Source organism: Pangasianodon hypophthalmus, chromosome 10 (genome assembly GCF_027358585.1).
Source record: "Pangasianodon hypophthalmus isolate fPanHyp1 chromosome 10, fPanHyp1.pri, whole genome shotgun sequence".
NCBI lineage: Eukaryota > Metazoa > Chordata > Actinopteri > Siluriformes > Pangasiidae > Pangasianodon > Pangasianodon hypophthalmus.
The window spans coordinates 22,498,224-22,521,075 of NC_069719.1; the positions used below are offsets into that span (position 1 = coordinate 22,498,224).

General features: G+C 38.2%; 2 protein-coding genes across 9 annotated transcripts in view; one reads left to right on the forward strand and one right to left on the reverse strand.

Moving 5' to 3' along the window:
- Positions 1–5,043, reverse strand: part of LOC113529708 (ribosome quality control complex subunit NEMF) — a 43,443-nt gene extending 38,400 nt beyond the window's left edge. Inside the window, exons 1-5 of one of the 2 annotated variants that reach the window (XM_026919089.3) lie at positions 4,869–5,043; positions 4,372–4,440; positions 4,035–4,137; positions 3,810–3,935; positions 1,344–1,492 (exon numbers count right to left, since the gene is read on the reverse strand). In XM_026919089.3, coding sequence (XP_026774890.2) covers positions 1,344–1,492; positions 3,810–3,935; positions 4,035–4,137; positions 4,372–4,440; positions 4,869–4,927 — 506 coding nt within the window. In that variant the 5' untranslated portion in view covers positions 4,928–5,043. Of the gene's footprint in view, positions 1–1,343; positions 1,493–3,809; positions 3,936–4,034; positions 4,138–4,371; positions 4,441–4,836 lie in introns of both variants that reach the window. The other variant, XM_026919090.3, reaches the window with a different exon arrangement.
- A 29-nt stretch (positions 5,044–5,072) lies between these two features.
- On the forward strand, positions 5,073–18,348 carry LOC113529714 (MAPK/MAK/MRK overlapping kinase). 7 transcript variants are annotated; one of them, XM_026919102.3, is made up of 12 exons: positions 5,073–5,532; positions 6,245–6,359; positions 8,068–8,157; positions 8,264–8,334; positions 9,473–9,551; positions 9,700–9,748; positions 9,863–10,041; positions 10,144–10,245; positions 10,944–11,117; positions 17,325–17,445; positions 17,824–18,021; positions 18,139–18,348. In XM_026919102.3, exons 1-12 carry the CDS (start codon positions 5,457–5,459, stop codon positions 18,214–18,216), a joined length of 1,332 nt encoding a protein of 443 aa, XP_026774903.1. In that variant the 5' UTR covers positions 5,073–5,456; the 3' UTR covers positions 18,217–18,348. The 7 variants fall into 7 exon arrangements, with proteins under 7 accessions (XP_026774903.1, XP_026774904.1, XP_026774909.1 ...); XM_026919103.3 differs by having other exon boundaries at positions 17,827–18,021; XM_026919104.3 differs by lacking the exon at positions 5,073–5,532 and adding an exon at positions 5,626–5,860.
- The last annotated feature ends 4,504 nt before the right edge of the window (positions 18,349–22,852 follow it).

Consider the following 22,852-nt stretch of genomic DNA (forward strand, 5'->3'; position numbering starts at 1 on the left):
GACTGATGTGAAAACTGATTTCCTTTTGTAAACTTATAATTATTTATAAATAATGTGAGGTGAGGAGTCTTTCAGTAGAATTGGAATGAAATCTTTAAATTCAAGTTTCTCCGTTTTGGTTTTACATAATATCAGCTTGTACAGTTGAGGCAAAAGGTTTACATACATCTAGGCTAAAGACATTCAAACTCAATTTTTCACTACACACATTTCATGGTGCCATACATTTCCTGTGTTGTCAATTAGGGTATCTTCTTTATTTTCCTAAGAGGACATTTCAAAATAATAGCTAAGAGACAGATTAATTTCAGCTTTTATTTACTATATCAGATTTTCAGTGGGTCAATCATTTATATACACTTTGTTAGTATGTGGCCTAACAAAGAGCCTCCTTGCGAAGACAAGCTTTTTTTTTTTATTTAGTTCACTCCACAATCTTTCTACGTGATTCGGGTCAGGGCTTTGTGATGGCCACTCCAGTACTTTCACTTTGTTGTCTTTAAATCATTTTGTTACAACTTTGGAGGTATGCTTAGGATCACTGTCCTACTGGAAGACCCAGTTGCAACCAAGTTTTAACTTTCTGGCTGTTTGTCTTCAGTTGTTGCTTCAGTATTTCTAGATTGCCCTCCTTCCTCATGATGCCAACTATTTTTCTGCAACCAGTCCCTTTTCCAGCAAAACACCCCCACAACATGATGCAACCATGCTCATGCTTCAAAGTTCGGATGGTGTTCTTCGGATTAAATCCTCACAATTTCTCCTCCACACACAGCGCTGATAAATAAGGCCAAACAATTCTAAAATTCTAAAAGTCATTACATCAATTTCTGGTATCTTCCAGACTGTTTAACAAAATAGTGCATGAAAATGTTTGACCAACTGAAATTCTGCTATTAATGAATTAATGCCAACAAAAATCTGTCTCTAAGTGATTGTTTTAAAACTACCTCTGATATGAACAAAGCAGATGCCCTAATTGACTTGCCAAAAGAAAAGGCAACATGAAATGTGTACAGCTGTGAAAAACTGAGATTGAATATCTTTAACCTAGATGTACGTAAACTTTTGCCCTCAACTGTATGTTCCACAGGAAAGTTCATTGAAAATTATGGGTTGGTTGGTCTATTTGAAATCTGTAACCCAAACCCTGTTATATCATATTTTATTATTATATATTATTGAAAGTTAATGAAAATAACTTTTGAAAAGCAACTGAGCAATAACTAAGCTTACTGTGAAGCAGTAACTTTGATTCCATTTCTGATACAACGGTGCAAATATCTGTTATAGGTCAATTCAATAACTTGCCAGTTTGATTAAAAGAGAATGATCTCTCTCACCTCTCCAGGCTGATAAGGGGTTCAGAAGGCCTGGCATTCTCTATGGGGTATCTTTCTCTCACTGCAATTTTCACATCCTCTGCCTCAGCGGTACGAAAGCGCAGCAGGTTCAGTATGGTATACTCATGATCTGTCAGGATTATGTTCCCCTGCAAATGCAAACCACACAAATTAAATAAGACCTTGATACAGCTTGATTAAACAAATAGACAGATAAATGCTTGCCAAAAAATCACTGCATCATATATATACGTATATATATATATATATATATATATATATATATATATATATACACTTTTTAAAACATGTATGCCAAGGTTATTGACACTCCTAAGGGATATTTTAAATAAATTCAAACAAAGTGTCATGAAACACTAATTTTTCATTTGCTCTCAGTGTTCACGAGCTCTTTTGCCTTTAACTATGACCTGTTTCCCTGGGGTATAAATACAAGAAAAATTCCTTTTCCATGGGAAAAAAACAAATAACTTCCAAAACAAAAGGGACTGTTGTTGACATGCACAAAACAGGTAAGGGATATAAATCATATATAAGCAGTTACAATACCATTACGCACAATTAGAATCGTAAAAAAGCCCAAAGATCATAATTTCAAAATTATTCTTTTTTAGATTGTATTGAGTTTGGTTGGTCTTTGTGATTGTCAGGTTTCAAAATCAAGTGTTAAATCCCACCTACATAATAAGCTGTTTGGAATCATTGCAAGAAAGAAAAATCCTCAGAGCGTCTCACAACACAGCACCAAAACTTCAACAAACATCATTAGAACTGCAAGTGGAAATGTATTGTAGATGAAATCAAAATTAAACTTTTTTGATGGTCATGCACACCATCATCATGTTCGGTGACAAAAGGGGGACTGCATTCAGTGAAAAGTGCCTGATACCCCACCTTTAAATATTAGGGTGTGGCATTGATGCTTTGGGGCTGTTGTGTGGCTGGTGGTTCAAGAACTCGTGAAGACTGATGTGATCATAAGTTCTGCCAAGTACCATGATATTTTAGTCCAAAACCTGGTTGCTTCTCTGCCACGGGGTTAAGATTTGGCAATAGGGCTTTCCACAAGATAATAAGGAACACTTCACCAAAGAAATGGTTAAAGAAACACAACATCAATGATTTGCAAAGACCAGCTCAGTCTCGGAATTTGAACTCTTTGAAGTCTACATGCATAGACCAAGAATATAAAGGAACTTATAATGTTCTGCATGGAGGAGTGGACCAAGATCCCTCTAAAATGTCTCCATCTTGTTAGAAATTACAGGAATGCTGTTTTTCTCTCCAGGGCAGTCATTGCAAAATACTAACAGTAAGGGTGCTAATACTTTTGAAACCAGTGATTTGTCAAAAAAAAATTTCATTGCTTAAAAAACTGTGTTTCATAACAATCTTTAAAGAAAATGCTTAGGAGGCACAAATTAATATGATGTCTTTTAAAATTTTGAATCTAATTGAGCTATTTATACAATGTTGAATAACACTATCAAATATTAGACTTCGAAGAGAGGTATTCACCCATGGTGTTTATTCTGTGTTCAACTTCTTGCCTATTTACCACCTATTCCTATTGGGTTGCTACTTACTGTGTATATACTGCTCTTTATTTGCTTACTGTACTGTGTTTGGCTGTAAGAAAAAGTCTTTTTTCCTTACAGGATCAATAAAGTATCCATCTGTACCAGTGTAATATTTACAGTTCAGTAAAGTTTAGCAACATGCTATTAGAGCAGTGAACTTTTAGAGCAACTTAAGTCAGGGGTTCAATATAAGTTGGTCAGTTATATCAGGAATTTCAGTGTTAAGGAAGCCTTTAAACACTGGAGGGCAGTGGGAATTAGAGTACTACTGTAGAAAGTATCTCAACTCAGAATAGTGTTATAATAATGATAACTAAAGGGAGAGAAATCATTAGAGATGTCACAGACCCGAAACCCAGGAACAAAAAAAAAAAAATGGTAGATCAGATATCGGATTAAAAAAAAAAACAAAAAAACCCCCACAAATTATCCAGTCCTGTAACAAATGGAAAAGATTGGAATTAGATTTGCAAAAATATTTTTTGAAACTGAAAATATATATACATTATATATAGTTATTATATAAAAACACTCAATTGTATTTTTTGTTAAGATTTCATTATATTTATACTTTATTAAATTTACAGTGTAACTGATTTTTGTGTGAAAAAGTTTAACTGAATTTTTTAAAAAGCTGTGGTTTTGTGTATCATGTTTTTAGCTATGTATTTTTTCCTGTATTTTCTAAGAGCAGTGTGTCTGTTAAATTTATTTATTTATTTATTTATTTTAAAGCTTAGTAGTTTTTAAAGAATAAAATATTGGCTGGGTACCTATATCAACTGATACTCAAGGTTTCAGTATTGACATCTGAAAAAAAAATGGTATTGTGCCATCTCTACAAATCATATCAGATTTCTCTTACCCTGTCATACAACTCAACTATAAGGTGGTACGCAGCCTCTTCAGAGCCAAACTGAATGTCCACAATCCTGTCCACACCTAGTTGTTTTATATGTACCAGTCTCCTGGACTTCAGGTGTTTCCTGCACTTAAGCAACATTGTAAAGAAAACATTCAGCAAACATAACACATTAAATTACTATTACAAATGAGTCAAAGAGAACATATAGACCAGGATACAACATACTTTCATAGCAAAACCAGAGGGCATGACATTTTTGGGCCACTCAAAGTCTGTGGAGTGAATCCGTATGCCCGACTCGATCAACAAGACGACTTTACTGTCCGGCCTGGAAAAAAAAATCATTTCAAGGAAACCAAATGCCACAGTAATTTTTGCAGTTGCCTAGAGTAGCCTTCATGTTCCTGTAGATGCTAGTTGCATGGTTCTATCCACATGGTTAATCTCTAACATAGCTGGACATATACATTATAACATGTGCACTTGATTCATACACATCTCTTTGGATTGGGTCATGAAACATTATAGTCATGAGAAGTGTTTTAACATTGTGGTGCCTTACTTCTGTAGGCGAATGAGGTAGGTCTTGCTGTCAATGTCGTAGACGTTGTACACTCGCATCCCCACATAGCTGCAGTAACATGAATGATACATTTTAGACAAAAAGTAACAAAAATAATGGAGGCCACGAGTTCTTATTAGACATATATCACCCTACACAAGGTATAGAAACCACTATGACAGACCTGATTAGAGCACTACATGCTCAATAATTACACATTTGCTATTCAGGTGTGATACATGCATACTCTGCTAGAACTCTTTTTAAACACCTAATCAATAGAGGACAATTCGTGGCTTATTTACACAAGTTGAAACGAGATCTAATAAATCTATTAGCAAAAAGTCAGCTACTTTAACATGTTACTACTCTACAGAGTTTCAGAGGGATCATTTGATTCTCGATGTGTAACCGTGCTCTAACGATCAACTTAGCAGTACCCGTGCTAGCAGCTAGCTGGCTTACTTGGTGCGTATTGGATGTATTTTATTCCTTACTTGACATTGAGCTCGGCAATCACTGCCCTAATGTCCACTGTATTGAATCTGCTTTTCATTGTGTCATCGAAGTACACAAATTACAACTTTCACTATGCTGAACACCACAACACGTCCGCATAAACGAGCAGTGCGCACGCGCTACGTTCTACGGAAGCCTGAGTGCTTTCTCAGGGAAAAGCCGAAGTCCGTTGGAGATGTCTGGAGAAGGCGGTCATTCATAAATACTGAGAGAGAGCCATATTAATATCGATCAGTTAATATCCTTGTGAGGTTGGGGCATGGCATATTTCCCGCCGTATTTTTGTTTCCGCTATTTTATTAGAATCTTAAATATAGATTGAAAAATAGTGGGAAAAAAACGAACTAAGTTAATTATTGGTTAGCAAAAACTAAAATGTTAGATATGTTATCAGAATACTAATGCCACTAAGACGTCGTGTTTATCATCAAGCATTGGGACTGAAACTGGAATTTAACTACAAGTGACATTTCGAATCCCTTTGGACATTTTACACAGTTATACCATTGGAATGAAAATTTGTTGGTTAGTTCCAGGGAAAAATAAATCCTCTGATCATCTATGCAATGCATCAGACGGACAACGGCAAGAAGCTGAGCTCGGAAGCTAATCTTGGGCTTACAAATTATCTCGCCAAAAAAGGTAAGTTTCCTTCCTAACATCATACGCGCCTGTCCCGTATAGCACTCCCCACAAATGATCTCTCGAATAATATATACAGCATTACCTGATATAACAGAAAATATGGTTGTGTAAAGCATTTCACAACTACACAAAATATAGAAGAAAACACTCTTATGTAGTTATGTAGTGTATTGTTTATTAAGTTTCTCGTTTGGTTCAGCGCATGGGTCAGAGTTCAGGCGCGCGCGGTTACCAGGGTTACTGTAGCTAGCGAGCTAATATGGCGACGGTCAAGAAGCGATGCAAATATGCTGCCAGGGACTAGGATTAAACAGCAGTGCGAGAGGTTTTTTTTTTTTTTTTTTTTTTTTTTTTTTTTTTTTTAAATAAGCAGCTAATAACATCGCGGTTAGAATGTAGCAGTAGCGATGTGTACAATCAAAAAGCCTTTCTTGCTCTGTCAGTACAGCCTGGGCTCGTACTGAAGAATGGACAGTAAGTTAGAAAACTGTGAAAACGTTTGATGAAAAACAACGCGTTTAGCCATTTAGTTAGCATTTAGGTTAGCTTTGTAGCCCGTTATGAATTATTCTCTCGCTAACGCTAGATAGCTCACGTAGGTGGCTATAGACAAAGGCATCATAGTCATGAAACAGTATACGCATAAAAAATGGACCAAGTTGTGACATGTTTGAAATTAATAAAGCAATTTTATTTCTGTGCACCGTAGATTACAAAATAATAAAGAAAATCGGAGAAGGCACGTTTTCCGAAGTGATGAGGGTGCAAAACCTTAAGGACGGGAAACACTATGCGTGTAAAACTATGAAGCAGAGCATTAACAGGTACGCGTAGCTTTTGGTTCCTTCCTTTTTGTCACGTTTTAACAGCTGGGTGGGTTAAAACAAAGCAAGAGGCACACACTTCCCAATCCCTCTTCCAGCTTTGGGGTCGCCCTGGTAATGACCTAGGCAGAGTGAGGTCACTGCGGCACGCGCTTATCTGTTTAACCCTTTATGTACAGACGGGTGACAAATTAAAGGAAAAATCAACACAACGCGTCTTAATAAGGTTGTGGGCCGCCACAAGCTAGTAGACCAGCATCAGTGCACCTTGGCATAGGTTATACAAGTCACTGGAACAGTACTGGAGGGATGAATATCATCCTTCCCAAAGCTGTTCCCTCAGGTGATGTTTAAGTCTCTCATAGGTTTTCACTTGAGATCTAGTGGCTGCGAAGGCCATAGTATATGATTTACGTTATTTTCATACTCATCAAAGCATTACTTCATACTCATTAGCAGCCTGCATGCCCTGTTGATGGGTACACTGTCATCCTGGAAGAGAGCACTTCCAGCAGGATAGAAATCTTTCATCATATGATAAAGGTGATCAGAATAACCAATAACCATTTTACAGTCATCGTTTCCTCTAAGGGCCCAAACCATGCAAGCAAAATAACACAGCATAATACAGCCACCAGTTTTTCCTTTAATTTGTAACCTGTCTGTACCTTTAAGGAGGCATAAAGGTGAAATTGCTGTATGGGATGCATCGATCGGATTTTTTTTCCCACTTCAATATCAATCAAGGATTTGTGTCATGTCAGTCAACATCACACACAGTCACAACATAAAATTTACAAATGGATTAGATTCTAAAATAAAATGCAAATCCAATCAGAACCAACAGGTGAAAATCAGTCCCAAAATGATTACTCAATTTCATAATGCAATTGATGAGCCTTCAAGGCCCATCTTAAATAAAGAGTTGGCATTGACCATTTTGCTTGTGCTGCCTTCAATTAGAGGTCATAACTCGTAATTCCCGACCTTCAACCAGGAAAAATCAACGAAAACCCCCTCTCAACTTGGAATTCCTACTTGGGAACTCAGGTTGGCTGCCTCAATTCTGAGTTCCCCCAAGTTCGACAAGTTTCACGTCAAATCAACATGGCAGTTCACAGCATTAGCAGTAAACAAAGTAGCACTTCTTACCTTCAGATGAGTTATGCTGTATATACAAGTATTTGCTTTAGATCAATCAATATGCAGACATTATAGCTTGTTAAATCTATAACATTAATTATACAGTTCACTGATTTGAGGAGGAAAATATATATCACCCATCACAGTTACCTGTCTAGCTTGTAGCTAACAAAAGATGAGCATAGAGGTGTCTGTGTGTTTACCCAACTCTGTATCTCGGATGCATGGAGATCAAAAATGACATAATTCTGAACGCCATCTTCCCACTTCTGAGTTAAGTCGAAAGGTCACTAAATTCCTGGGCAACCCATCTCACTTCAGCGGTCGTGTGCCAGGGCTCCTGTCTAGCTTTGGGTTCCTGAATCATTCAGGGCTTTCCTCCTTTAGGGTTCTCATTGTTTTTGAGACATATCAGTCTGTCTGACAAGATCTCCTCCACCTGCTTATCTCTCTTTTCATGTGAAATGAGCAGTTTGTTCTAGCTGAACATTTTGAATAATTGATGTTTAAATGGTGTCTTGACATTTGTAATTAAGCATTTGGCTCAGCTAACCTCTTTACCCAGCCTGGAACAGGCACACAACCTCCGTGAGGTCCAAGCAATGAAGAGACTGAGTTTACATCCTAATATACTGCAGCTTCATGAAGTAATATTGTAAGTACACAAAATTTTTGAAAGAAAATGAATTAATATTAATAGTCATCTCTGGATTATTTTCCTGTACAAAGGACTGATCTCAGGCTAATTATGTTCTTTTCAGCGACAAAGACACAAGGACCTTGTCTTTGATATGTGAACTTATGGAGATGAATATCTATGAGTTGATTAGAGGTATTTCAAATAATATCCATTTTAACAAGAATAAGTACATAATCAGGAGCTGGTTTGGTGTAATTTAAGCTTTCTGCCATTACCTAGGTCTAACCAGATCATTGGGCTTGGGGCTAAAGCTGTTTCTCCAATGTAATTTTACTTTCATACTTCAGTTTGAAACAGTGTAACTCAAAAGTAATATCATAAGATACACTACAGGTGTCCCAAAAGTCTTCAGACATAGGGGAAATTAACACTTTTTGGCAAAATGTAACTTTATTTACATTTTTACATTTTTATTTATTTATTTGTAAACACACATGTAGTCGTCTCTCCTTCTCATGATGAACTCATGTTAACACAATCTATTGTTATGCATGTAATTGTATGTCCATCGCAACCTTGCAACAGCTTCCCGAAAGAAAAATTTCAATACGTTCTTCTTTTGTCAAATGCATTCTTAAAGGCTATCAGAAAAAAAAATAATATAAACTAAGTATGAAAAGTTTTGGAAGACGTGTGGAGATTTTTGGGACACTCCGTATATGCCCAAAAGCATATGGACACCTTTTGATGACACCCATATGTGCTTGTTGAGCATCCAATTCCAAAGACATGGCACTAATATGGAGTTGGCCTGCTATAACAGCTTCCACTCTTCTGGGAAGACTTTCCACTTGATTTTGGAATGTTGCTGTAGGGATTTGCCCATTCAGCCACAAGAGCATTAGTGAGGTTGGGCAATGATGTCGGACAAGAAGTCCTGGTGCACAGGTGGTGTTCGAATTGATCCGAGAGGTGTTCAGTGGTGTTGAGATCAGGACTCTATGTAGCCCAGTCGAATTCTTCCACACCATCCTTGGAAAACCATGTCTTTATGGAGCTCGCTCTGTGCTCAGGGGCATTGTCATGCTGGAACAGGTTTGGGCTAGGCCCATTAGGTCCAGTGAAGGGAAATCATAATGCTACAGTATAAGACAATCATGTGCCTCCAACTTTGTGGCAAAAGTTTGGGGAAGGCCCAAATATGGGGGTCATGGTCAGGCATCCACATACTTTTGGCCGTATAGTGTATTTATGGATGAATGGAGTCTCAGCTTATTAGTTATAGTCCCTACACATAGTGATTATGTGTTTTAACTTTATGCAACTGTAGGAAGACAGTATCCTTTATCTGAAAGCAAAGTCAAAAACTACATGTATCAGCTTTGTAAAGCTCTGGATCATATGCACAGGTAGGTTCCATCACTGCTGTTCACTTACACATCAAGTAATGGTTAATTTGCTTTCATTTGTTTTCTTCTTCACCCAGTCAGATTAATACATTTTAAATTGTACTTTTAGAAACACAAAGTTTGACTTTTTATATTTCTCTTTTTTAAGCAATGGGATTTTCCACAGAGATGTGAAACCAGAGAATATTTTAATTAAAGTAAGTAGAACCCCAGGAGTCAAAAATGGTTTAGTTATAAATTAAACCAATTCTTTTTGAATACTCAAACAAATTTCCATTTGTAAACTTACTCATGACTAATTTTCTGGATAGCATGATGTCCTGAAACTGGCAGACTTTGGCTCCTCTAGGAGTGTGTATTGCAAGCCTCCTCACACAGAATACATCTCTACACGGTGGTACAGAGCTCCAGAGTGTCTGCTTACAGATGGATACTACTCACTCAAAATGGACATGTGGAGTGCAGGCTGTGTGTTCTTTGAAATTCTCAGGTCACTTTGCTGTGTTATTTATACATTCAATACATCCAGTATTCTAAAGACATTGCCATTCTTTCTGGTTTCTAATATATTACTTTTCTCATTGTCCTTTAGCTTGAATCCTCTGTTTCCAGGGACTAATGAGGTTGATCAGGTATCCAAGATTCATGATGTTTTGGGCACACCAGACAGCACAGTTCTCCAAAAGTTCAAACAGTGAGTGTGCACTGGCATTCTAACAATCTCCCCAGTGCAGCATGATTTACTAACCTTCCAAGAACTGGATGATCAACCAAACAGTTCAGTAAACAGGCGTTGCTAAGTCAAGTAACATCTAGATGTGTAGCAGTGTTGGGTGTTTTTGTTCAGTACATTCTACCACAATAAAATAAGATTGCCTGCATTTCAACCTAATTTGGAATTTCTATAGATTTATTTTATCACAATATGAAGTGATCATCACAATATACATCACAATATGATGTATTTCAGTAGGTGGAGACCTTAAACAAAGATTTTAAACATTTTTAGTTTCATGTTTGGACACATGCATCAAAATTATTAAGATTAACAAAAATATGTTCTCAGTGTCTTAATGAAAATTATATTCATAGTATTTAGAACTATGGCTGTGACAGCCAGTTATTCAGGTTTGAATGTTAGTGGTGTGAGCACAGAAGAACACCTACTGCCACAGTCTGGCACACAAATAGGTTTGCTGTTTGAGGGTTCTGTGGTAACATAACTGAATACCAAGTATTATTTTGTATTCTCTAATCTTTAAGAATATGCACCTTTTACATAGTATATATAAGTATATAGTACATTATATTTCTGTTAACATTTTAACATAGTTCCTTTCATAAATTAGTAATGATTTTTTTTTTTTGTTGTTACATTTCCTTATACTTAAGGTCTCGAGTGATGCCTTTCGATTTCTTGCCTCGGAAAGGCTGTGGGCTTTCTCAGCTGATCCCTCACTGCTCAGCTCCTAGCCTCTCTTTGCTCTATCAGATGCTGGCTTATGATCCAGATGAACGCATAAGTCCACGTGCAGCACTGCAGCACACCTGTTTCCGAGAGCTACGGTAAGAAGTACCTGGCACATGCACACTGACACACAACTAGAGGTAGAATGTATGAAAACGTAATAGCAAGAAAGCCACTATTAAAACCTTTAAACTCTAAAAACTTATTAGATTTTATATTTCAGTAGAACATAGAATGCCATCTTAAATCTTTTGCTTCTGAACAGAAGTTATGTAATAATTGTAAGACTGATAATTGTGCATATTAGTTCATTACTGTCAGTATAAGAAGCATTAATCCCAAAAACTGACCTCCACTGACCAGTTAATATAAGTTTGCCAATATAGAATATTATTCCAGCTTGTGATACTGAACTATATTATCAAAACCATTTCACGCAAAAAACTGCTCAGTAAGACTTCCATGGACCATTAAACATTGTCCAACTAAATTTCCTAACCAAGTTTTTTGGACATGAAGTCAATCAGCAATGTGTGCATCATTGCTGAGATTAATAAAAGCTTTATTGCTTTGGCTTAGCATTTACAGATTTCTTACAGAATTAAAAGCATTATAATACCTATCAAGCACATGAATTCAGTTACAGCCATTCTATATTACCTTATACCGTGATAATGAATCAGAATCATACAGAAAGGTGTGTTTCTTATACCTGGCATAGAAATGAACTCGAATTCAGTGGATAGCACAGAATCTCATATGAATGAATTGCCATCAGAATATGCCATCAAAACAAACAGTGATTTGAATTAATTAGCTTCAGCTTTGTGTAAACAACCACCAGCTTACCCATATGACACACCCCAATTTACTCTCATATGCATTTAATTTTCATGAAACATGCCTTAATACACTACATGGCCAAAAGTTTGTGGACACCTGACCAATCACACCCATATGTGCTTGTTGAACATCCTATTCCAGACTTAGTCCCCATTTGTTGTTATAATAACCTCCACTCTTCTGGGAGGGCTTTCCATTAGATCAAGGAGCCTGGCAGCAGGGATTGGGGGGGGGGGGGGGGGCTTGGGGCTTGGGGCTTGCCACGTAGTCGGCATTCCGGTTCAGCCCAAAGGTGCTCAGTAGGGTTGAGGTCATGGTTCTGTGCAGGCCATTTAAGTTCCTATGAATGGAATTTCACTTTGTGGACAGCGGCATTGTCATGCTGGAACGGGTTTGAGTTCTGCCCCTTATTTCCAGTGAAAGAAAATCTTAATGGTACAGCATACAGCAACATGCTAGACAATTGTGTGCTTTCAACTTTGTGGCAACAGTTTGGGGAAGGCCCACATATGGGTGTGATGATCAGGTGTCCAAAATTTTTGGCCATATCATGTATATGAAGGTGTTAAGATAGTGAGCCTATAAAAAATTATTCATTAGGTTATACAGGAAATAATTTAAGTGCATCCTCGTTAGAAGTGCTTGTGTCCAAGGTTGATGAAAGTATTTTAGTACCCTCAAAAATGGTATAAAAGCTGCACACAAAATGAACACCTGAAATAAAACCAAATCAACTGTTAACATGGTTAGATCAGAAGAAATGGTTCAAAGTTTATCTTTTGCATTCTTTTCTTTTTACTTTTTTAATTAATAGTATCTTGTAAGCTAATAGTATCTTGCAGCTGTCTTAAAGAGTTAAAAGCATAATACCTATTGACCACATGAATTCAGTTGCAGCCATTCCATATTAGTAGGTACCAGACTCAGGCATACATACAATGGCCATGAGTCATAATCACATGGAAAGGTGTCTGTCATATACCTGGCTGTTATTCATCAAGATTCTTTGCATAGACATGGACTCAGAGTTGAGAGCATATACAGTATAACGGTATACAGACATTTATAGAAGTATGTCATTTAAGGCTGAAATCAGGTAGAAAATTTTGAAACCTTGTGTACTCTATTGATAACTAGATTTTTATTTATATTATAACTCACTCAGATTTAGCTGAAGTCACAAAGCCATCTTTCCCTTGACCCTAAAAGATGGGCTGGTTCAGCACTTGTTATGAATGATTAGGAACCCTGGCGGTTATCCCAGGTTCATAGAACCACAGTTACATTTGTAAATAACTTTCTATTTCACAGTGTCATGAGGAACAGACACAACTTAGGACTACATGGAAAAGTGTTCCGAGATGAGACACTTGGAGACAAGTGCACTGTTGTGCCCAAGTAGCAGCAGCACAGACTTCCTGGAGTAGCATGTCTCAAAATAATTCACAAGAGGAAGAGACACTACATGGTAGGGATTGGGCATCCAACCCACCTATAGGCCATGGTGATGATGTCCACCACCCAGTTGGCTAGTATCTGTTTAGACACATCTTTCCCCTGTGAGAAAAAAGATCGGCTGGCCCAGAGGATCGGATGGCCACCATTCCAAATTCAATTAAGTTCAGTTCAGCATTTTTACATAGTTTTTTGTTAAATAATTTTAACAGTGGACATTGTCACAATACCATCCTCTTCTAGGTGACACCGGTCACCAATAACAATTATTTGTTATTACTCATCCACAGCAGCCAAAACCTCCAGCATCCAAACATCCCAGCTTACCAGAACTGTTTCTGCCCATAAACCCTCCAGATCCAGAGAGCAAGGGATTATAATAGTCCAATCCGCTGTCTAGCTGTGCCTAAATTTAATTCGATTAAATTTTATTTATATAGTGCTTTTAACAGTGGACATTGTCACAAAGCAGCTTTACAGAAATCCAGATATTTAAAATTTTAAATTTAAATTCAATTAAAGATTTCAATTCAATTAAATTCAATTAAAAATTTATGTTTTAGGATATTTGGTAAATTTCTCCATTCATTTAGGAGCTTCACTGAAGCTCTCACTGATCATCTCTGAATGATGATCGCAATACATCTGCTATACGTTGAGTCAACAGGGTAGCTAACATTTTTTAAGTGGAGCTAGCTTCACACTGATGAGTTGTATGGCCTATCTCAGTGTTAGGCAGCTTTATTATGAGTTCGATGTGAGACCAGGTACTGTAAGTAGTATGAATGGTTTGGTCCTTGGTAGGGGCACATAGGTGCCAGTCTACTGTCCCATTGGTAGCCCCTGCCTTTCATGGGTAGGGTTGTTATAGTATCACAGATTCATGGGGCATGGGGCATGATTGGATGATTACCTCACCCCTGGCTTTTTCAAAATACAGGTTAAATGCATTTCCATCTATTACTGTCTATGGGAGTTCATTATATAGAAAAACAGGACAGTGACGGCACTCCTGACCATTCTTGTACATCCGTATAAGCTGAATTTCATATGTTTATTGTGTCATATTGTGTCAAGCAGTTGATTGGCCTAGTGTACAAGGCAAGTTTGTGGGCGCTGGAACATCGGTCTAAGGACTCTCTGGTGGCAGGTCTAAAGAGCGACCCTGGCACGCAGGACAGATTTTGCATGGTTGATTTACACACGTCAGGCAAAATGAAGCAGGTGTCACACTGCTAGGAGCGTGGTGATATACACACATATACATACATACAGTTGAGGTCAAAAGATAACATACCCCTTTCAGAATCTGCAAAATGTTTATTATTTTACCAAAATAAGAGGGATCATACAAAATGCATGTTATTGTTTATTTAGTGCTGACCTGAATAAGATATTTCACATAAAAGATGTCCACAAGAGAAAATAATAGTTGAATTTAAAAAAATGACCCCGTTCAAAAGTTTAAATACCCTTGATTCTTAATACGGTGTTGTTACCTGAATGATCCACAGCTGTGTTTTTGTTTAGAGTCCCTTGTTTGTCCTGAACAGTTAAACTGCCTGCTGTTCTTCAGAAAAATCCTTCAGGTCCCACAAATTCTTTGGTTTTCCAGCATTTTTTGTGTATTTGAACCCTTTCCAACAATGACTGTATGATTTTGAGATCCATCTTTTCACACTGAGGACAACTGAGGGACTCATATGCAACTATTACAGAAGGTTCAAACGCTCACTGATGCTCCAGAAGGAAAAAAACATGCGTTAAGAGCCGGGGGGTGAAAACTTTTGAACAGAATGGAGATGTGTACATTTTTCTTATTTTGCCTAAATATCATATTTTTTCATTTAGTACTGCCCTTCAGAGGCTACAGAAGATAGTTACATGTTTCCCAGAAGACAAAATAAGTTAAATTTACCCTGATCTTCAAATTCAAAAAGTTTTCACCCCCTGGCTCTTAATGCATGGTTTTTCCTTCTGGAGCATCTGTGAGCGTTTGAACCTTCTGTAATAGTTGCATATGAGTCCCTCAGGTATGTAAACTTTTGACCTCAACTGTACATATATATATATATATATATATATATGTGTGTGTGTGTGTGTTTGTGTGTGTATGAGAGAGAGAGAGCTTTATTGATCCCCGAGGCTCTCGGTTCCAGAGTCATTGATTTCACCTGAGCCATGTCTGCTGCCAGGTCGTCCATACGCCTATTAGTCCATTACTAAATTTCGTTGCATGTGCAATGACAATAAAAGAATCTTATTTTAAAGTAACATTGAATACTTTTTCTGCTTTTTACTATGCATATCAGTCATTGCCAAACATGGTTTTTAACTAGTAACTTATTTTAGGCTGCAGCATATGGATCTGCTTAAAGTCTAAATCTGTCAGCAGGGTGTGCCATGTGTGTGAGTCTCTAGTCCCAACGCTATGTATTAGCAGAAAACCAGCTAACTTGGCAGGCTAAACCAAGAACAGTGCATGTTATGGTGGGGCACTTTCATGACTTTGTTGGAAGGTCTTGGCTACACCGATCAGCCATAACATTAAAACCACTGACAGGTGACGTGAATAACATTGATTATCTGATTACAATGGCGCCTGTCAAGGGGTGGCATATATTAGGCAGCAAGTGAACAGTCAGTTCTTGAGGTTGATGTGTTGGAAGCAGGAAAAATGGGCAAGCGTTATGATCTGAGTGACTTTGACAAGGGCCGAATTGTGATGGCTAGACGACTGGGTCAGAGCATCTCCAAAATGCAGGTCTTATGGGTGTCCCTGGTATGCAGTGGCTAGTACCTACCAAACATGAGCGAAAGCTAGCCCGTCTGGTCCGATCCCACAGAAGAGCTATTGTAGCACAAGTTGCTGAAAAAGTTAATGCTGGCTGCATATGGGGCTGCATAACAAGTTCCTGAAGAAGTGCATCGCAGCTTGCTGCATATGGGGCTGCGTAGCTGCAGACCAGTCAGGGTGCCCATGCTGACCTCTGTCCACCGCCGAAAGCGCCTACAATGGGTACTTGAGCATCAGAACTGGACCATGGAGCAATGGAAGAAGGTGGCCTGGTCTGATGAATCACATTTTCATGTGGACGGTTGGAAAATTCCCCTTGCAACTTGGCAACCTGTCCTCTCTGCAACAGTGAGAGGTGGTCTCCACGGGGGCCCGGTGTAAATTGGGCCGCACCTTTTAGATTTACTTCCAGTCCTAGCTCATACCTTTCGGCAACCACCATCCCCAGAGCCACACGTACCACCTCTCTCATTGGTTTCAGTTGGAACTGGAGGGGAAGGAGGGAGAGAGAGGAGAGAGAGAGATTGAGAGAGCCGCCTGCTGAAGCGGACGCCGCCAGGTGATCCTCCACTAGCTTGATGGCTTCATTTAGGGACACCAGTCAGTGGCACTGGACTGAAAGACACATGATGAACAGCACCACCAGTTTAAGGGTTTCATTGGTTTCCCGCTCATCTGTTAGCATCCACCGCCGGCAGGAATCTTTGAGCTGCTGCGCAAAGACAAATGAGCAGCCGACCTCCACGAGTTTCAAGGGCTGGAAGAGTTGTCAGTGTTCCTCCAGGGTTCGGCCAACCCTTTGCAGCACCACCTTCCTCACATTATGATATTCCAGCTGCATATGCGGTGACCCTTGCTGAGTGGCAAGCTGGGCCTCCCCCGACAGCAAGGGGAGGAGGCGTAGGGCCCACTTGTCCTCAGGCCATCCCCATGCAGCTGCCACAAGAGCCGTCAGTGGCCCATAGCATCTACTGAGAGGAAAACACACACAAGTAGGCTGCCAGTAATTAATACACAGGTGGGACAGGCATTATCTGCTGGTTTAACCTGCCTCTCTCCATCCATAGCCAGTGCTTGACCACGCACCCGCTGCCACACTAGTACTCAAACTTGCACTGGTGTATCAGTACAATGTGTAAATTTGTTTCACAATCAGATTTGACCATATGTAACATGATAAGACCCATTGTGTGTGATTTTGTTCCTACAGACTGGCAGAGAAAAGAGCTCTAGGGCTTCACAGGACTATTGGGGTTGTGGAGGATAGCAGTGTCATGACTCCAGGATCAGGAGAGCAATTCTGGCGCAATACTCGTCAGGGGAGACGCCAGGTACATCGACTTATCCATTTTCAGGTTTTATCCATTTACAGTTACTGTAAACCTCATGCAGAACTTAGAACTTGAAACCTAAACTTGGTTGTAGTCAATGTTCCTTTTTATTTGAAACTAGTATTACCAATAGTAGATTTCTGGATAACATTTTGCATTAATGTCATTTTTTCCATCAGAAATGTTTTGCTGATAAGGACATGCTTTTTTTTTGTAGCATTTGTATAATTTGTAAAAAGAGACAAGTTTAGGTAATGGCTTATGTTATAAACAACAATAAAAAAAGATATGAAGATGCCATGCAAAATGCATTTTCTTTGAATTTATAGAAATTTCTTTGAATTTATAGGAATGTTTTAGTCTGCCATCATTTTTCAGCAGCAGCTGAAGCATGTAGCCGAACCACTCAGCAGACATGTTTTGCCTCGTTATCCTGTGGAGCTCCCAAAGCTGAATATGGCAGTGCCCAATTCTAAAGTGCCCTACCCTGTGTCCAGTCTGCCTGCTTTGGCTATACCACACCAGGGGTTGCTGCCAGCGATCACCTCCAAAAAGTGCCATTCTCGCTCAACGAAGGTAAATGCTGAGGACACTAATCTGTATGGATAGAATTTTCTGGGGTAAAGGTTAGTAAATGGTTCCTCCTTCCTCCTTAAGTTTGTGTTATTATCTTTGTTTCCTGACATTTTACAGCCCAGGGAAGAGCCACACCGCTCATCATTAAAGAGCTACTACATGCCTCCTCTGGAGAGAAAAGGTGGAGGCTACTGAAGTCCAGCCCACAAATGCGCAGCTGTGCAACTAAACAATGTTCAAAAAATGTAAAAATGTATGAGCATTAAACAGTAGAAGTAAAGAATGTCGTCATTCTCTGGAGAGACACATTCCATCAAGTGACTCCTATCATTTTGCCAAGACTTTTCATTTGAAGCATGTACGTATGTATTACTCAAAACTGCATAAGGACATACAAGTTGCTTTGAGTACCAAATGTAGTCCAGAATCACCCTGTACAATTGGCTTTGTAAGGCCTGTGCTGTGTCTGAACCATAAAGTGCACTTGGGGCCATTTTCTAGTGTTGACCAAACTGTCGGTGGGCAACTTGTATTAATTGGATAGTTCACTATAAATTCACCATAATTGCAGTGTACAGCCAAAGAACACTGCTTCCTAAGTAGTAGTAAGATTTGTTAATTAGCTGATAAGTTGAATAAGGTGTGTTGGGAGCAAGGAAAACACTAAAATGTGCAGGTATTCCAGGACCAGTTCTGGTAATCTCTGCTATATAGTAAATAGTGAACAAGTGAGTGAGGGAGCAATTTCAGACACAGCACTAGTTTATACTTCCTGCGTTTGTGTATTTGTATACGGGATTACGGGAAGGTGTGCGCACCGGTCACATAGATGTATGCATTCATGTTTGTGCGGAACGTGACCATGCCCACAGGGGGGCACAAAATGAGAACATGAAAGTATCGAGATTCACTGCAGAATGAATCGTGTAGAAATAAGGTAGTGACAAAGTCTAAAACTGCGGTCCATTCTGAAGCAATGAATGGTCTCAGCAACATGCGGCCTTTCCTATAAATATAGGTCAAGTACAAGTGAGAATTATTACAATTTATCTTAGTAAATTACAACTAAAATGAATCGGTCTGAAATAAGTGACATGGAATATAAGCTCTTTCAGGTATAGTTCATATGTTCGCTACCTCAGGTAACAGCTCATAGGTCTTTCATTTGTATTTGTTTGCCTCTGAAAATTTGCAGAATCAGATAAAGAGCTGATTTTTATCTGCAAGCAGGTCAAGGCGTCGAGCTCTTCCATAGGTTTCCGCCTTCATACTTGCATATAACGTGAGCGTGTAGACTAGGTGCAGTGTTGCATGAACCAATTCAGAATTTACAAAATGGGGAAAATGAAAGAGCAGTGTCTGAGCCAAAAACAAGAAAGAGATCCATGTTTCCCTATAGGAATAAATGGAAAACATGGGTGTAACTTTGTTTTGAAAAGTGCTGAGGAAAAGAAAGAACCCTCATGTGAGAAACCACATAAATTGTCAGTAAAAGCATTTCTATGGCGTTAATTTTGTGCTAATTTTTTTTATTCAAAAGTTTTGAATAAAATAATAAAATCCACCCACAAAATATTAAATATCAAAATGTAAAAAAAAATTATGCAAATGCAAGTAATGAGAATCAAAACAAAATTAATTTTTCAAAAAGATTAATTCTAAATGACAGCTCCCGTTTTGCTTCGATTTTTTTTCTATTTGCGGATTTTTCTGAAGCGTTTTTTTTTTTTCAAGAGCTTTCTTTTGCATCTGCAGTCTTTTTTTGCTTCTGACTTTTGACACATTTTTACGGGGTGTATGAAGGTATTATTGGGGCAAAACAACTGCGCACCTGTGACAGTGGAATTTGTAGTTCTAGATCATAGTCACACGTGTTTCAGTAAATTTGAAGTCAGAGAAAAATGCTTTAGGAGTTACAAACTTGTAGAATTTTTTTTCTTTCCTACAAACACAACAGTGACACCTTCCTCAAATTCTTCATTGCAGTTGCACAAATCCTATTCTACGAATCACAAATGAAGAAACCCATACGCTCACATTTTTGCTACAGTTGCTGCAGTGAATATGGTGCAAAACACATTCACACACCCGTATCAAAAATGTGGAGTCATGGACAAATTTTGCACATTCGCAGATCAGTAAGTGAATTCATGCAGTGAGAGTTAATATGTGTCAATGTGTCAATAAAAAAAAACATACTTTAAACATCAGGTGATAGCCCGGGAAGACGAGGCTGCCTGGAGTTTTGTGTTTTGTTTGTTTTTCGTTCGGGCACGATCTCGAAGAGCCGGGGGGTGAAAACTTTTTGAATTTGAAGATCAGGGTAAATTTAACTTATTTTGTCTTCTGGGAAACATGTAACTATCTTCTGTAGCCTCTGAAGGGCAGTACTAAATGAAAAAATACGATATTTAGGCAAAATAAGAAAAATGTACACATCTCCATTCTGTTCAAAAGTTTTCACCCCCCAGCTCTTAACGCATGTTTTTTTCCTTCTGGAGCATCAGTGAGCGTTTGAACCTTCTGTAATAGTTGCATATGAGTCCCTCAGTTGTCCTCAGTGTGAAAAGATGGATCTCAAAATCATACAGTCATTGTTGGAAAGGGTTCAAATACACAAAAAATGCTGGAAAACCAAAGAATTTGTGGGACCTGAAGGATTTTTCTGAAGAACAGCAGGCAGTTTAACTGTTCAGGACAAACAAGGGACTCATGAACAAAAACACAGCTGTGGATCATTCAGGTAACAACACCGTATTAAGAATCAAGGGTATTTAAACTTTTGAACGGGGTCATTTTTTAAATTCAACTATTATTTTCTCTTGTGGACTATATGTAAACATCTTTTATGTGAAATATCTTATTCAGGTCAGCACTAAATAAACAATAACATGCATTTTGTATGATCCCTCTTATTTTGGTAAAATAATGAACATTTTGCAGATTCTGAAGGGGGGGTGTAAACTTTTGACCTCAACTGTATGTAAAAAATGTTACATTCATATCCTTATTCGTGACCACGCTCTCAAAACTAGCCTGCACTGACTGAAATGTCTTTCTTGAAAATAAATTCACCAGACCTTCTCTTTGTGGATTGGACATGCCAATTTTAATAAATCATAATACTAAAACTTGTCTCTTGAAAACTTGACGTTTTTAAATTAATGTATTGAGTGAATGAAACAATGACTTACTCACAATATCTAAAAAGACACTCACTTCCGCCACCTACTGGTGTAATGAAGTAACTTACGGAAAGGTTCTCTGAACGAATCAGTGAACGAATCCGAATGAATCTTTCTGGTGAACGGAATCAAAAGGTTCGAGTAACTAGGAATAGAAAATTATCACCGCTAGTTTGTTCCGACATGCCAGAGGACGTTCCACCTTTAATGAAGTGGGTACTTCACTGTAACTTCAGAGCAAAAACACTTGACCAATAGATATTTAAGTTGAACGCCTTCTTCTAAGACCAACCCCCCGTAAAAATGTGCCAAAATAAAAAGGCAAAGAAAAGATTGTAGACGCAAAAGAAAGATAGCAAAAGCAGACAAGTGATTCAAGAAGCAAAAAATTGCATTAGAAAAATCCGCAAATAAAAAATAAAGCAAAGTGAGTGTGTGAATCAGAAGTAATTTTTTTATTATTAATTTTGATTTTATTCTCATTATCTGAAAAAAAATCATTTGATAATATTTTGCTTGTGGATTTTATTATTTTTATTTGACACTTTTGGCACAAAATTAACTCATCTATATTAATTAGTATCAAGCAGTTCACAAATTGAAACACTTAAACAGGTGTTTAAATCCACAATTCTAGCAATCACCAAATCACCCCACTAAATTCCTATAAAAATTGTAGGCCTACTATTTTAAAGATTCACAGTGCATTTCTGTAAATAAGTGCAAAATCCACAGATAGGTAACTTGTTTATTTAAAGATTAAAATTGACAAAAATTATAGGTGTCTGATACAAGAGTATCATAGAGGAGACATTTTATTAAAGACATGAGCCTGCGCTGCCTAGTGGCACAACAGAAGAGTGTTTGCCCTATCATTCCGACGATACAACAGTCATCTGTGGCTGGGAGCCAAGAGAACAAAATTTACTCTCTTCCCTGTCAGTTGTGGCTAGTATGTTGACCAGAAGAGGATAGTGAGCACATCCCCAATCAATACAAGACAGAAAGTGCTCTTTTGCATTGGTCATGATGGAATTCCCTGTGCCATAGTGGAAAAATTTATTTAAATTTTATTTAGATTTAAATGACAAGACTGCAGGAAAAATTTTTTTGGGAGCAGGTGGGTGTGGGATTAAAAACCAATCTCACCCCTCTACACTTCCATACAAAGTGATTTTATATAGACATTCACTGGTCACTTTAATAAGAACACCTATACCCCTGCTCATTCATGCAATTTTCTACTCAGTTAATGTTCACATCAGACATCAGAAGGGGAAAGTCATCTCAGTGACTTTGACCACAGTATGGTTGTTTATGATTATTTATATAGTTATTTATTATATATACATCTCTTGCGCTTTCTTTTTATATGCTTACTGCCAGTTAGGAACACCTGTACCTCTGCTTATTCATTTAATTATCCAATCAGCCAATCATGTGGCAGCAGCCCAATGCATAAAATCGTACAGATACAGGTCAAGCTTCAGTTAATATTCATGTCATACATCAGAATGGGGGAAAATACATGATCTCAGTAACTTTGACTACGGCATGGTTGTTGATGCCAGATGAGTTTGAGTGTTTCAGAAACTGCTGATCTCCTGGGATTTTCACATTCAACAGTCTCTAGACTTGACACACAC